This window comes from Salmo salar, chromosome 03, assembly GCF_965601325.2.
Source record: "Salmo salar chromosome 03, fSalSal1, whole genome shotgun sequence".
Taxonomy (NCBI): Eukaryota; Metazoa; Chordata; class Actinopteri; order Salmoniformes; family Salmonidae; genus Salmo; species Salmo salar.
The window spans coordinates 20,903,528-20,916,076 of NC_138293.1; the positions used below are offsets into that span (position 1 = coordinate 20,903,528).

General features: G+C 44.2%; 1 protein-coding gene across 2 annotated transcripts in view; it reads left to right on the plus strand.

Annotated features, from left to right (window-relative positions):
* Window positions 1-12,549, plus strand: part of LOC106599529 (ephrin type-B receptor 1) — a 341,747-nt gene that overhangs the window by 158,623 nt on the left and 170,575 nt on the right. For both annotated transcript variants that reach the window (XM_014190808.3, XM_014190811.3), the window contains exon 3: window positions 2,389-3,070. In XM_014190808.3, the coding sequence (XP_014046283.1) occupies window positions 2,389-3,070 (682 nt within the window). The remainder of the gene's footprint in view (window positions 1-2,388; window positions 3,071-12,549) is intronic.

A 12,549-nucleotide genomic window follows, 5' to 3' on the forward strand; every position in this document is an offset into this window, starting at 1 on the left:
TTAATGATGGTGTTGGAGTCGTCCTTGGCCATGCAGTCATGAGTGAACAGGGAGGACAGGAGGGGACTGAGCATGCACCCCTGAGGGGCCACCGTGTTGAGGATCAGTGTGGCAGATGTGTTGTTACATACCCTTACCACCTGGGGGTGGCCCGTCAGGAAGTCCAGGATCCAGTTGCAGAGGGAGGTGTTTAGTCCCAGGGCCCTTAGCTTAGTGATGCTTTTTGGGCACTATGGTGTTGAATGCTGAGCTGTATTCAATGAACACCATTCTCACATAGGTGCTCCTTTTGTCCAGGTGTGAAAGGGCAGTGTGGAGTGCAATAGAGATTGCATCATCTGTGGATCTGTTGGGGCGGTATGCAAATTGTAGTGGGTCTAGGGTTTCTGGGATAATGGTGTTGTTGTGAGCCATGACCAGCCTTTCAAAGCACTTCATGGCTACAGACGTGAGTGCTACGGGTCGGTAGTAATTTAGGCAGGTTACCTTAGTGTTCTTGGGCACAGGGACTATGGTGGTCTGCTTGAAACATGTTGGTATTACAGACTCAGTCATGGAGAGGTTGAAAATGTCAGTGAAGACACTTGCCAGTTGGTGAGCGCATGCTCGGCGTACACGTCCTGGTAATCCGTCTGTCCCTGCGGACTTGTGAATGTTGACCTGTTTAAAGGTCTTACTCACATCGGCTACGGAGAGCATGATCACACAGTCGCCTGGAACAGCTGTGTGATCACAAATCAAATCAAATGTATTTATATAGCCCTTCTTACATCAGTTGATATATCGAAGTGCTGTACAGAAACCCAGCCTAAAACCCCAAACAGCAAGCAATGCAGGTGTAGAAGCACAGTGGCTAGGAAAAACTCCCTAGAAAGCCCAAAACCTAGGAAGAAACATAGAGAGGAACCAGGCTATGAGGTGTGCCCAGTCCTCTTCTGGCTGTGCCGGGTGGAGATTATAACAGAACATGGCCAAGATGTTCAAATGTTCATAAATGACCAGCATGGTCAAATAATAGTAATCACAGTGGACAGGTCAGGGTTCCATAGCCGCAGGCAGAACAGTTGAAACTGGAGCAGCAGCACGGCCAGGTGGACTGGGGACAACAAGGAGTCATCATGCCAGGTAGTCCTGAGGCATGGTCCTAGGGCTCAGGTCCTCCGAGAGAGAGAAAGAAAGAATGAAAGAGAGAATTAGAGAGAGCATACTTAAGTTCACGCAGGACACCGGATAAGACAGGAGAAATACTCCAGTTATAACAGACTGACCCTAGCCCCCCGACACATAAACTACTGCAGCATAAATACTGGAGGCTGAGACAGGAGGGGTTAGGAGACACTGTGTCCCCATCCAATGATAACCCCGGACAGGGCCAAACAGGCAGGATCTAACCCCACTGACTTTGCCAAAGCAGAGCCCCCACACCACTAGAGGGATATCTTCAACCACCAGCTTACCATCCTGAGACAAGGCTGAGTATAGCCCACAAAGATCTCCGCCACGGCACAACCCAAGGGGGGGCGCCAACCCAGACAGGAAGACCACGTCAGTGACTCAACCCACTCAAGTGATGCACCCCTCCTAGGGACGGCATGGAAGAGCACCAGTAAGCCAGTGACTCAGCCCCTGTAATAGGGTTAGAGGCAGAGAATCCCATTGGAGAGAGGGGAACCGGCTAGGCAGAGACAGCAAGGGCGGTTCGTTGCTCCAGTGCCTTTCCATTCACCTTCACACTCCTGGGCCAGACTACACTCAATCAGAAGACCTACTGAAGAGATGAGTCTTAAATAAAGACTTAAAGGTTGAGACCCAGTCTGCATCTCTCACATGGGTAGGCAGACCATTCCTTAAAAATGGAGCTCCATAGGAGAAAGCCCTGCCTCCAGCTGTTTGCTTAGAAATTCTAGGGACAATTAGGAGGCCTGCGTCTTGTGACCGTAGCGTAGTACAATTAGTACCCGACCGTAGTACAATTCAATCACTCCATTCCGTGACCAACCGTAGTACAATTCAATCACTCCATTCTGTTACTGACCATTACTGTAACTAAGAAGTATTACCTGTACTAATACTGTACTGTATGTGTTGGTAGATGGGGAACTGTCATTTCAGGAAGTTAAGTCCAAATTAAGTGTTCATGCCCCTGACACCAGTTTGTGAACACAGATGGTAAGGATAGTTAAAAAAAATATATGTATATATATCTTTAGAAACCAGATTCCTGATCTGTATGTGTGCTATCGTTGTATCTCTCTATCTAATGCTATGCATCCTTCTCTCTTGGCATTGCAGTGTCAAACACTATTGGTTACTGTGTTTGTGACTTTTCAAGATACTGTATATTTCTAACCAAATACCTCTGTCTCTGGTCTCTACTCTGTCTCACAGTGGGAGGAGGTGAGCGGCTATGATGAGAACCTCAACACCATCCGGACCTACCAGGTGTGCAACGTGTTTGAGCCCAGCCAGAACAACTGGCTCCTCACCACCTTCATCGACCGACGTGGAGCTCAGAGGATCTACGTGGAGATGCGCTTCACCGTACGTGACTGCAGCTCCATCCCCAACGTTCCCGGCTCCTGTAAGGAGACCTTCAACCTCTACTACTATGAGACGGACTCGGTCATCGCCACCAAGGGAACTGCCTTCTGGATGGAAGCCCCTTACCTAAAGGTGGACACCATCGCGGCCGATGAGAGCTTCTCCCAGGTGGACTTCGGCGGACGGTTGATGAAGGTCAACACGGAGGTTCGGAGCTTTGGCCCGCTGTCGAAGAACGGGTTCTACCTGGCGTTTCAGGACTATGGTGCCTGCATGTCGCTGCTCTCAGTCAGAGTGTTTTATAAGAAGTGCCCCAGTGTGGTGCAGAACTTCGCCATCTTCCCAGAGACCATGACGGGGGCGGAGAGCACCTCCCTGGTCATCGCTAGAGGGATCTGCATCCCGAATTCAGAGGAGGTGGACGTGCCAATAAAGCTGTACTGCAATGGAGATGGGGAGTGGATGGTTCCTATCGGGAGCTGCACCTGCAAAGCTGGGTTCGAGACAGATAACGGGAATGTCTGCCGAGGTAAGGAAACAACAAAGGAATGTTCCCAAGAACAGAAATGGGTGGCAGTTAGCCTAACGGTTACGAGCATTGGGCCAGTAACCGAAAGGTTGTTGGTTTGAATCTCAGAGCTGACTATTTGCAAAAATCGGTCATTGTGCCCTTGAGCAAGGCACTTAACCATAATTGCTTCTGTAAATTGTTCTGAATTAGAGCGTCTGCTAAATAAAATGTATAAATGAAATACGAGAAATAGGGCTCATAAACTGTTTTATTTTAAGGTCTTTCTTTTGTAATGTCCATCCCCATTCCCACAACCCAATGAAAAGTCCTGGGAACCTTGAAAGAACCAGATTTGGTTTGCTGCGGAATCAATATCACTGGATTTATTCTGAATGGCCAGCTGTTCCCGGTTTGGGAATTAGATTTGTGTTGAACCTCAGGCACAGACTTGGGAGTTGTAAATAAATCATTGTCTTTCATATTTTACCGCCTCAACATGACTGAAGACTCGCAGTAGATTAAATCACACAGTCTCTGTGGGAATTGATCTATTTTAAATGCAGTAGGTACATAAGAAGACATCAGAGCATTATCTTTATTGTAACAGCACATAGCCAATTTCATAGTTCTCTTCTTTGACACCGCTTTGTGTGGCATACGGTATTGATTGTGTTTCATGCATTTTGCAGATCGTGGTGCACTGTAATTCTCCTTTGATCAGAGAAGCATGATAGAGAGGCGCATTATCATTCATTCCTAATCTGCTGAGACGGTGAGGGCTGCTGTCGTAGAGATGATCACTGATGTACAGTATCATTCGATGAAGATGTAAAACCACATGTTTTATTTTACCGGCTACTGTTTTTAAAGCAAGGCTAGGTGGAGGAAGAAATGTGTATGTGTTGCACAAAACAAGTATATAGTAGTTGTAGTTTGACGTGAGCTACTGTAGGGCAACTTATTTTTCTTATGATGACTCTCTCTCTCTCTCACACACACACACACACACACACACACACACACACACACACACACACACACACACACACACACACACACACACACACATACACCCACACACACACACACACACACACACCAAGTATAATATGTGCTCAAGTTCTCTAATGATAATATAGTGTGCTCAGCCTTCCCAACACGATGCTATATTTGGTCCCTCTGGAGGTGTGAGTGAGAATGTGTGGAGAGGAGATAAGATTGATTGACGCACATCTGATACGATCAATAAATAGATATGAAAGCAGGTGTGTGTGTGTGTGTTTGTGTGTTTTCCGTTCTACTGTACTTTGCTTTCCCCTGCTACTTGGCCAAGGAAACCAATGACTTTGGGGGGCATAGAGTCATTCAAACTTGCTCCTAACAACTAATACTGGATCAGATATGTCTGCATTCCACTAATAATGAAGGTTATGGTTCAGGATAGCATCATCTGATCCTAGATCAGTGGTGAAGGGCAACGTCTATTTTGCTCCTGTTTCAACTGCCCTTAGATCAGATCCAACCCCAGGCAAGGTCCCTCTTATCAATACAGATGCTGTGATTATGAACTGTGCTGAGAACGGCTGTGGAGTCACACAGTTGCACTCTCTGAATAGAACAGCTGAAAACTGAAAAGAACAGCTCTTCTTCCACCCACAGAGTTAGTCTGACAACATAGTGCTGAGTCATGATGAAGCCTGTCAAAACAACTATTCAAAAACAGGGTTCAGATCAACAGTGAATGAATATGGCTTTTAAACATAAGAGTAGGGTGGAAAGCAGTGTGTTCAATACACACACTGCAAACACACATCTTTATCTCTCCATCATCTCCCCATTCCTTATACAGCAACTCTTTCCTCTTCCATCTCAGTCTATGTTTCTGCTATATCCTATTTTATTATCATATTAAAATAAATGGTATCTGGCCTTGATCTAAAGATGCAGATACAGATACATAGATGAACCTCTTACATCTAGACGTTCCGCTAGCGGAACACCTGCTAAAATATCCAATGATAGGCGTGGCGCGAATTACAAATTCCTCAAAAATACGAAAACTTCAATTTTTCAAACATATGACTATTTCACAGCATTTTAAAGACAAGACTCTCCTTTATCTAACCACACTGTCCGATTTCAAAAAGGTTTACAACGAAAGCAAAACATTAGATTATGTCAGCAGAGTACCCAGCCAGAAATAATCAGACACCCATTTTTCAAGCTAGCATATAATGTCACATAAACCCAAACCACAGCTAAATTCAGCACTAACCTTTGATGATCTTCATCAGATGACACTCCTAGGACATTATGTTATACAATACCTGCATGTTTTGTTCAATCAAGTTCATATTTATATCAAAAACCAGCTTTTTACATTAGCATATGACGTTCAGAACTAGCATACCCACCGCAAACGTCCGGTGAATTTACTAAATTACTCACTTTAAACGTTAACAAAAAACATAATAATTATTTTAAGAATTATAGATACAGACAGGGGCGAAAATCTGATATCCACTTTGGAGGGGACAATTACATGACATTTTCTCAAGAGCAATTCCTGAGGGGGACACCAAAAGTAGTGCTGTAACACATAGCCTACATTGTAATATGGTAAATGTATATTGAGGAACCAAAGAAATAAGGTGTTTGCCGTACTCCTAACTACCGGTACCCAAAACTACACAACAGCAATACCATTGCCTTTAACAAATCTTAGTTCAGTCACCAGTTTAAGTTGAGAGTGGGGGTATCCATGGCATTTTCCAATTATGTTCCTATTTTATAAGTCAAGAAAATGGAGAACCTTTCATAATGTTGCCAAACAAAGACTCAACAAACTTACCTGAGACTCCCTGTCTCTGCCAGTCTGTCCCTGCATATCTGTCCCCAACTCTGCTGTCTGTGTGCCATCTGTTGCCTGCTCTGCCTAATGACATCATTGTGAAACATTTCCATTAGAATTTCATTTATTTCTTATGAACATTTTATCAACTAGTCTTTGAGATATTAGGCTACTAGGGTTCTTACTATGCGTTTTGGTGTATTGAAAAATACTCCGTCTTTTATTTTTCTGCCATTTTTCTACCTGGCTGGCTGGCTGGCTACACACACAGTGTGTAGGTTATTTACAGTAGGAGATGGGCTTCTATCATCTTCAATCATTCTATATGGGCTTCGATCTAAAAGGTAGCTAGCAAATGTGAAACGGATTAAAATGACAAGAGTTGACAGCTGAATGAGTTCACCATTTACACAACATATGCTGCAACTTTTTGTAATTTTAATAGTTTGTTTCATATTGGCTGGCTTCCAACAATAGCTGAATTTGCAAAGCTAGCGAGCACCAATTCAGTTTCAGTGGTGTTTGCTATAATCTTTGCTACCCGGGTTAAATAAAGGTGAAATAAAATAAATAAATAAAAGTTCCCTTGCGACAATTTAGCTTTTGCAACGAGACCATTAAATATATTTAAGACAATGGTAGAAGAGAGTGTAGTTCTGTTCAGTTTGGACTTCAGTTTATCGCTAACCTTATCACAGGGACTTTGAAGCACTAACTTACATCATCTGCATGCTGATTCAATCTTTGACGACGCCACATAAATGGAATAGGTACTAGCTAGCTTAATAGTTAATATTTGCGCGCTAGCTCTGCATATTCAGCTAGTGTGTGTGTGCGCGATTGACTGGATGAACCTCATGGCAGTTACGTAGCAAGCTAAGGAACTGGCAGTGGATCAAACCATTGTGAGGCAAAGGGCGGGGGGGTCGCAATCTTTTGAAACTTAAAAACGCGCTATTAAGTGTCTATAATCAGCACAATTGCTTTCATTGCGTATTATTAATATTATTTAAATTACATAGTTATGTTTCAGTGATATATTGGGGGGGACAAATCATATTTTTCCCAGGGTGGGGGGGTCGTGTCCCCCCCGTCCCCCCCGGGATTTCCGCCCCTGGATACAGAACTCCTTTATGCAATCGCTATGTCCAATTTTAAAATAGCTTTTCGGCAAAAGCATATTTTGCAATATTCTGAGTAGATAGCTCGCCATCACGGGCTAGCTAATTTGACACCCACCAAGTTTGGCCCTCACCAAACTCCGATTTACTATTAGAAAAATTTGATTACCTTTGCTGTTCTGCGTCAGAATGCACTCCCAGGACTTCTATTTCAATAACAAATGTTGGTTTGGTTCAAAATAATCCATAGTTATGTTCAAATATCCTCTGTTTTGTTCGTGCGTTCAAGACACTATCCGAAGGGTGACGAAGGGTGACGCGCCCGACGTGTTTCGTGACAAAAAAATTCTAAATATTCCATTACCGTACTTCGAAGCATGTCAACCCCGTTTAAAATCAATTTTTATGCTATTTTTCTCGTAAAAAAGCGATAATATTCCGACCGGGAAACCCTGTTTTCGTTCAAAGACGAAAAAATAAAAACACGGTGTCGCCTCGTGCACGCGCCCCAGTCTCATTGTTCTCTGATCGACCACTATCCAAATGCGCTACTGTTTTTCAGCCAGGGCCTGCAAAGACATCATTCACCGTTTTGCCGCCTTCTGAGAGCCTATGGGAGCCGTAGGAAGTGTCACGTTACAGCAGAGATCCTCAGTTTTCAATAAAGAGAGTGTAGAAGCCCAAGAAATGGTCAGAGAGGGCACTTCCTGTAAGGTATCTTCTCAGGTTTTTGCCTGTCATATGAGTTCTGTTATATTCACAGACACCATTCAAACAGTTTTAGAAACTTTAGGGTGTTTTCTATCCAAAGCCAATAATTATATGCATATTCTAGTTTCTGGGCAGTAGTAATAACCAGATTAAATCGGGTACGTTTTTTATCCGGCCGTGCAAATACTGCCCCCTACCCTAGAGAGGTTAACAAACAGAGATGTTTAACGCTTCTCTATCAGTTTCTCTTAACAAACAGAGATGTTTAAAGCTCCTCTATCAGTTTCTCTTAACAAACAGATATGTTTAAAGCTCCTCTATCAGTTTCTCTTAACAAACAGATATGTTTAAAGCTCCTCTATCAGTTTCTCTTAACAAACAGATTTGGTTAAAGCTCCTCTATCAGTTTCTCTTAACAAACAGAGATGTTTAACGCTCCTCTATCAGTTTCTCTTAACAAATAGAGATGTTTAACGCTTCTCTATCAGTTTCTCTTAACAAACAGAGATGTTTAACGCTCCTCTATCGGTTTCTCTTAACAAATAGAGATGTTTAACGCTCCTCTATCAGTTTCTCTTAACAAACAGAGATGTTTAACGCTTCTCTATCAGTTTCTCTTAACAAACAGATATGTTTAGCGCTCCTCTATCAGTTTCTCTTAACAAACAGAGATGCATTGGTTGAGAATAACAACACAGGCCATCAGTATTAGTATTGAGCTATCCACAGAGTAAATCCTATTGGTTTGGACTGATATACTGTACTGTGTATCTCTGCTATATCTCTACTGTATTTACCTCCAATCTGAGAGTAATTGGAGCGTAGGTGCCACGTTGTTTTTGGAGGAGGTATGTTGCTCTGGTTGTTTGTAGGGGGTTTCTTCACACACACACACACACACACGCATACACACTTCTCCTGGTAGGTAGGGTTTTGAACAGAAGTGGAGACGTTGACTACCGCTAATTCCCACATTCTCTCTGACTTCCTTCCTCCTTCTAAGTGGGCTCAAAAATTAGACTTCCTGCCGAACTGTCTCTCAGCATCACTCTCTCTCTCTCTCTCCCTCTCTCTTCTCTCTCTCTCTCCCACTTTCTTTCTGCTCTCTTTCTGTCTCCCTCTCTGCTCTCTCTTTGTGATGTAAAAGCACAAACTGTGGGAGGTATGAAAAACATGATAAACAGGACCCAGGAGAGAAGAGGAAGGATACTACACAGTAGGAGTGTTAATTATAGGAGGAGAGTGTTCAGGGGCACTGCGTGAAGCTGGTTCTACACTGACATTAGCACCCCCCCCCCCCCAGATATGCAGACACGCTGTCTGTTGGCCATACTGATATTCATCTGCAGTCAGATAGCGCTGCTAAAACCATGCTTTGAACATAGTGAGAGCAGAAGTGGTACACACACACACACACGCACACGCACACACACACAGATGCCGTGACTGTAGGTTAGTCTGGAGTAGTCTAAGCGCTCTGAGCACTCTCCATCTCCCCTAATAACTCAGTCTCTGAGGTTAAAATAGAGGCTTGTACGTCTTTGAAACGACTCAAACGAGAAGCAATCCCTGCCTTTTATTTTCCACACAATCTTCTTTCATGGACCTTGTAATCCATTATTTAAACAGGGAAATGTAACCTTAAAGTGCTTATAGAAGCCGAGCAGTTTGGACAACCAATCAATTAGAGGTCAGTGAAACAAGATGGCCTCCGCGTGGAGCCTGATGTAATTGCCCATTAGAGATGAGGAAAACGGAACAAGAAGAAAATGAGGGCAAGCTGAAATAATTCCCCTCATTGAGGGAAGCACTGTAAAGGCAGGGAGGGAGAAGAGGGCTGGGAGGGAGAGGTAGTGTGTATGCTGAATGCAGAATGGCCAATCAGAGATGGAAGCTAGTCGATAGTGAGAGGTGTGTTTTGCTGTGGAAAGTGGAGTGGAATATGTGTGTGTGTTTACATATATAACATTATGCGCATGTGTGCGAGCGTGCGTGTGTCTGCATATGTTTATATTTTTTATTTAACCTTTATTTAACCAGGTAGGCCAGTTGAGAACAAGTTCTCATTTACAACTGTGACCTGGCCAAGATAAAGCAAAGCAGTGTGACTAAAACAACACAGAGTTACACATGGAATAAACAAACGTACAGTCAATAACACAATAGAAAAATCTGTATACACTGTGTGCAAATGAAGTAAGGAGGTAAGGCAATAAATAGGCCAATAGTGGCGAAGTCATTACAATTTAGTAATTTACACTGGAGTGATATATGTGCAGATGAGGATGTGCAAGTAGAAATACTGGTGTGCAAAAAAGCAGAAAAACAAATATGGGGATGAGGTAGGTACACACTGCTATGTATGTGTGCTGGCTCCCTTTTTTCCATGGAGTCTATCTGGTCTTTATGTTTTAATTAGTGACAATGAGCAGACTTAGTTCTCATACCAATCTGGATGTAACCAGCCTGTATGTACCCTGCTGTAACCAGCCTGTATGTAGCCAGCCTGGTGCATGTACCCTGCTGTAGCCAGCCTGGATGTAACCAGCTTGCTGTATGTAGCCTGCTGTAACCAGCCTGTATATAGCCAGCCTGTTGCATGTTCCCTGCTGTAGCCAGCCTGGATGTAACCAGCCTTCTGTATGTAGCCTGCTGTAACCAGCCTGTATGTAGCCAGCCTGTTGCATGTACCCTGCTGTAGCCAGCCTAGATGTAACCAGCCTTCTGTATGTAGCCTGCTGTAACCAGCCTGTATGTAACCAGCCTGTTGCATGTACCCTGCTGTAGCCAGCCTTGATGTACCCAGCCTGTATGTAGCCTGCTGTAACCAGCCTGTATGTAGCCAGCCTGCTGTATGTAGCCTGCTGTAACCAGCCTGTATGTAGCCAGCCTGCTGTATGTAGCCTGCTGTAATCAGCCTGTATGTAGCCATCCTGCTGCATATACTCTGCCGTAGCCAGCCTGGATGTAACCAGCTTGCTGTATGTAGCCTGCTGTAACCAGCCTGTATATAGCCAGCCTGCTGTATGTAGCCTGCTGTAACCAGCCTGTATGTAGCCAGCCTGTTGCATGTACCCTGCTGTAGCCAGCCTTGATGTAACCAGCCTGTATGTAGCCTGCTGTAACCAGCCTGTATGTAGCCAGCCTGCTGTATGTAGCCTGCTGTAACCAGCCTGTATGTAGCCAGCCTGCTGTATGTAGCCTGCTGTAATTAGCCTGTATGTAGCCATCCTGCTGCATATACCCTGCCGTAGCCAGCCTGGATGTAACCAGCTTGCAGTATGTAGCCTGCTGTAACCAGCCTGTATATAGCCAGCCTGTTGCATGTACCCTGTTGTAGCCAGCCTGGATGTAACCAGCCTTCTGCATGTAGCCTGCTGTAACCAGCCTGAATGTAGCCAGCCTGTTGCATGTACCCTGCTGTAGCCAGCCTTGATGTAACCAGCCTGTATGTAGCCTGCTGTAACCAGCCTGTATGTAGCCAGCCTGCTGTATGTAGCCTGCTGTAACCAGCCTGTATGTAGCCAGCCTGCTGTATGTAGCCTGCTGTAATCAGCCTGTATGTAGCCATCCTGCTGCATATACCCTGCTGTAGCCAGCCTGGATGTAACCAGCCTGTATGTAACCCACCTGTATGTAGCCAGCCTGCTGTATGTACCCTACAGTAACCAGCCTGTATGTAGCCAGCCTGCTGTATGTACCCTGCAGTAACCCACCTGTCTGTAACCAACCTGCTGTATGTACCCTACAGTAATCAGCCTGTATGTAACCAGCCTGCTGTACAGTATGTACCCTGCTGTAACCAGCATGTATGTAACCAGCCTGCTGTATGTACCCTACAGTAACCAGCCTGTATGTAACCAGCCTGCTGTACAGTATGTACCCTGCTGTAACCAGCCTGTATGTAACCAGCCTGTTGTATGTACCCTGCTATAACCAGCCTATTTGTAACCCGCCTGAATGCTGTTTGTGAGCCGAGGGCCTGTAAAGAGGTATAGCGATGGGTCCAGCGTGTCTCTCTCATTACCCCACCATAACTCTGACAGCTCCCATTTGGGGACTGGGTAGGCTTTTTCTCTGACACGCACGCACACACATAAACACACACACACACACACACACCACACCACACACACACACCACAACTCACACACACACACCCTTGCCTCCCTTCGCCTTTCGGTTGTGTTAGCAATCTGCTAAATATTTGATGGCCACCTTACATCGAGCAAAGACATTGTTCAGAATAGCACCCTCGACCCACTAGAGTAAAGCTGATGTTTATGTTCTGGTGTAATTGAAAGGACACTATATATACAACGTATGTGGACGTCCCTTCAAATTAGTTGAATAGGCTATTTCAGCCACACCCGTTCCTTATTTATTTTTGATTTGTAATTAAAAAAAAAAAAATATATATATATATATATATATATATATATATATATATATATACACTGCTCAAAAAAATAAAGGGAACACTTAAACAACACAATGTAACTCCAAGTCAATCACACTTCTGTGAAATCAAACTGTCCACTTAGGAAGCAACACTGATTGACAATAAATTTCACATGCTGTTGTGCAAATGGAATAGACAACAGGTGGAAATTATAGGCAATTAGCAAGACACCCCCAATAAAGGAGTAGTTCTGCAGGTGGGGACCACAGACCACTTCTCAGTTCCTATGCTTCCTGGGTGATGTTTTGGTCACTTTTGAATGCTGGCAGTGCTTTCACTCTAGTGGTAGCATGAGACGGAGTCTACAACCCACACAAGTGGCTCAGGTAGTGCAGCTCATCCAGGATGGCAC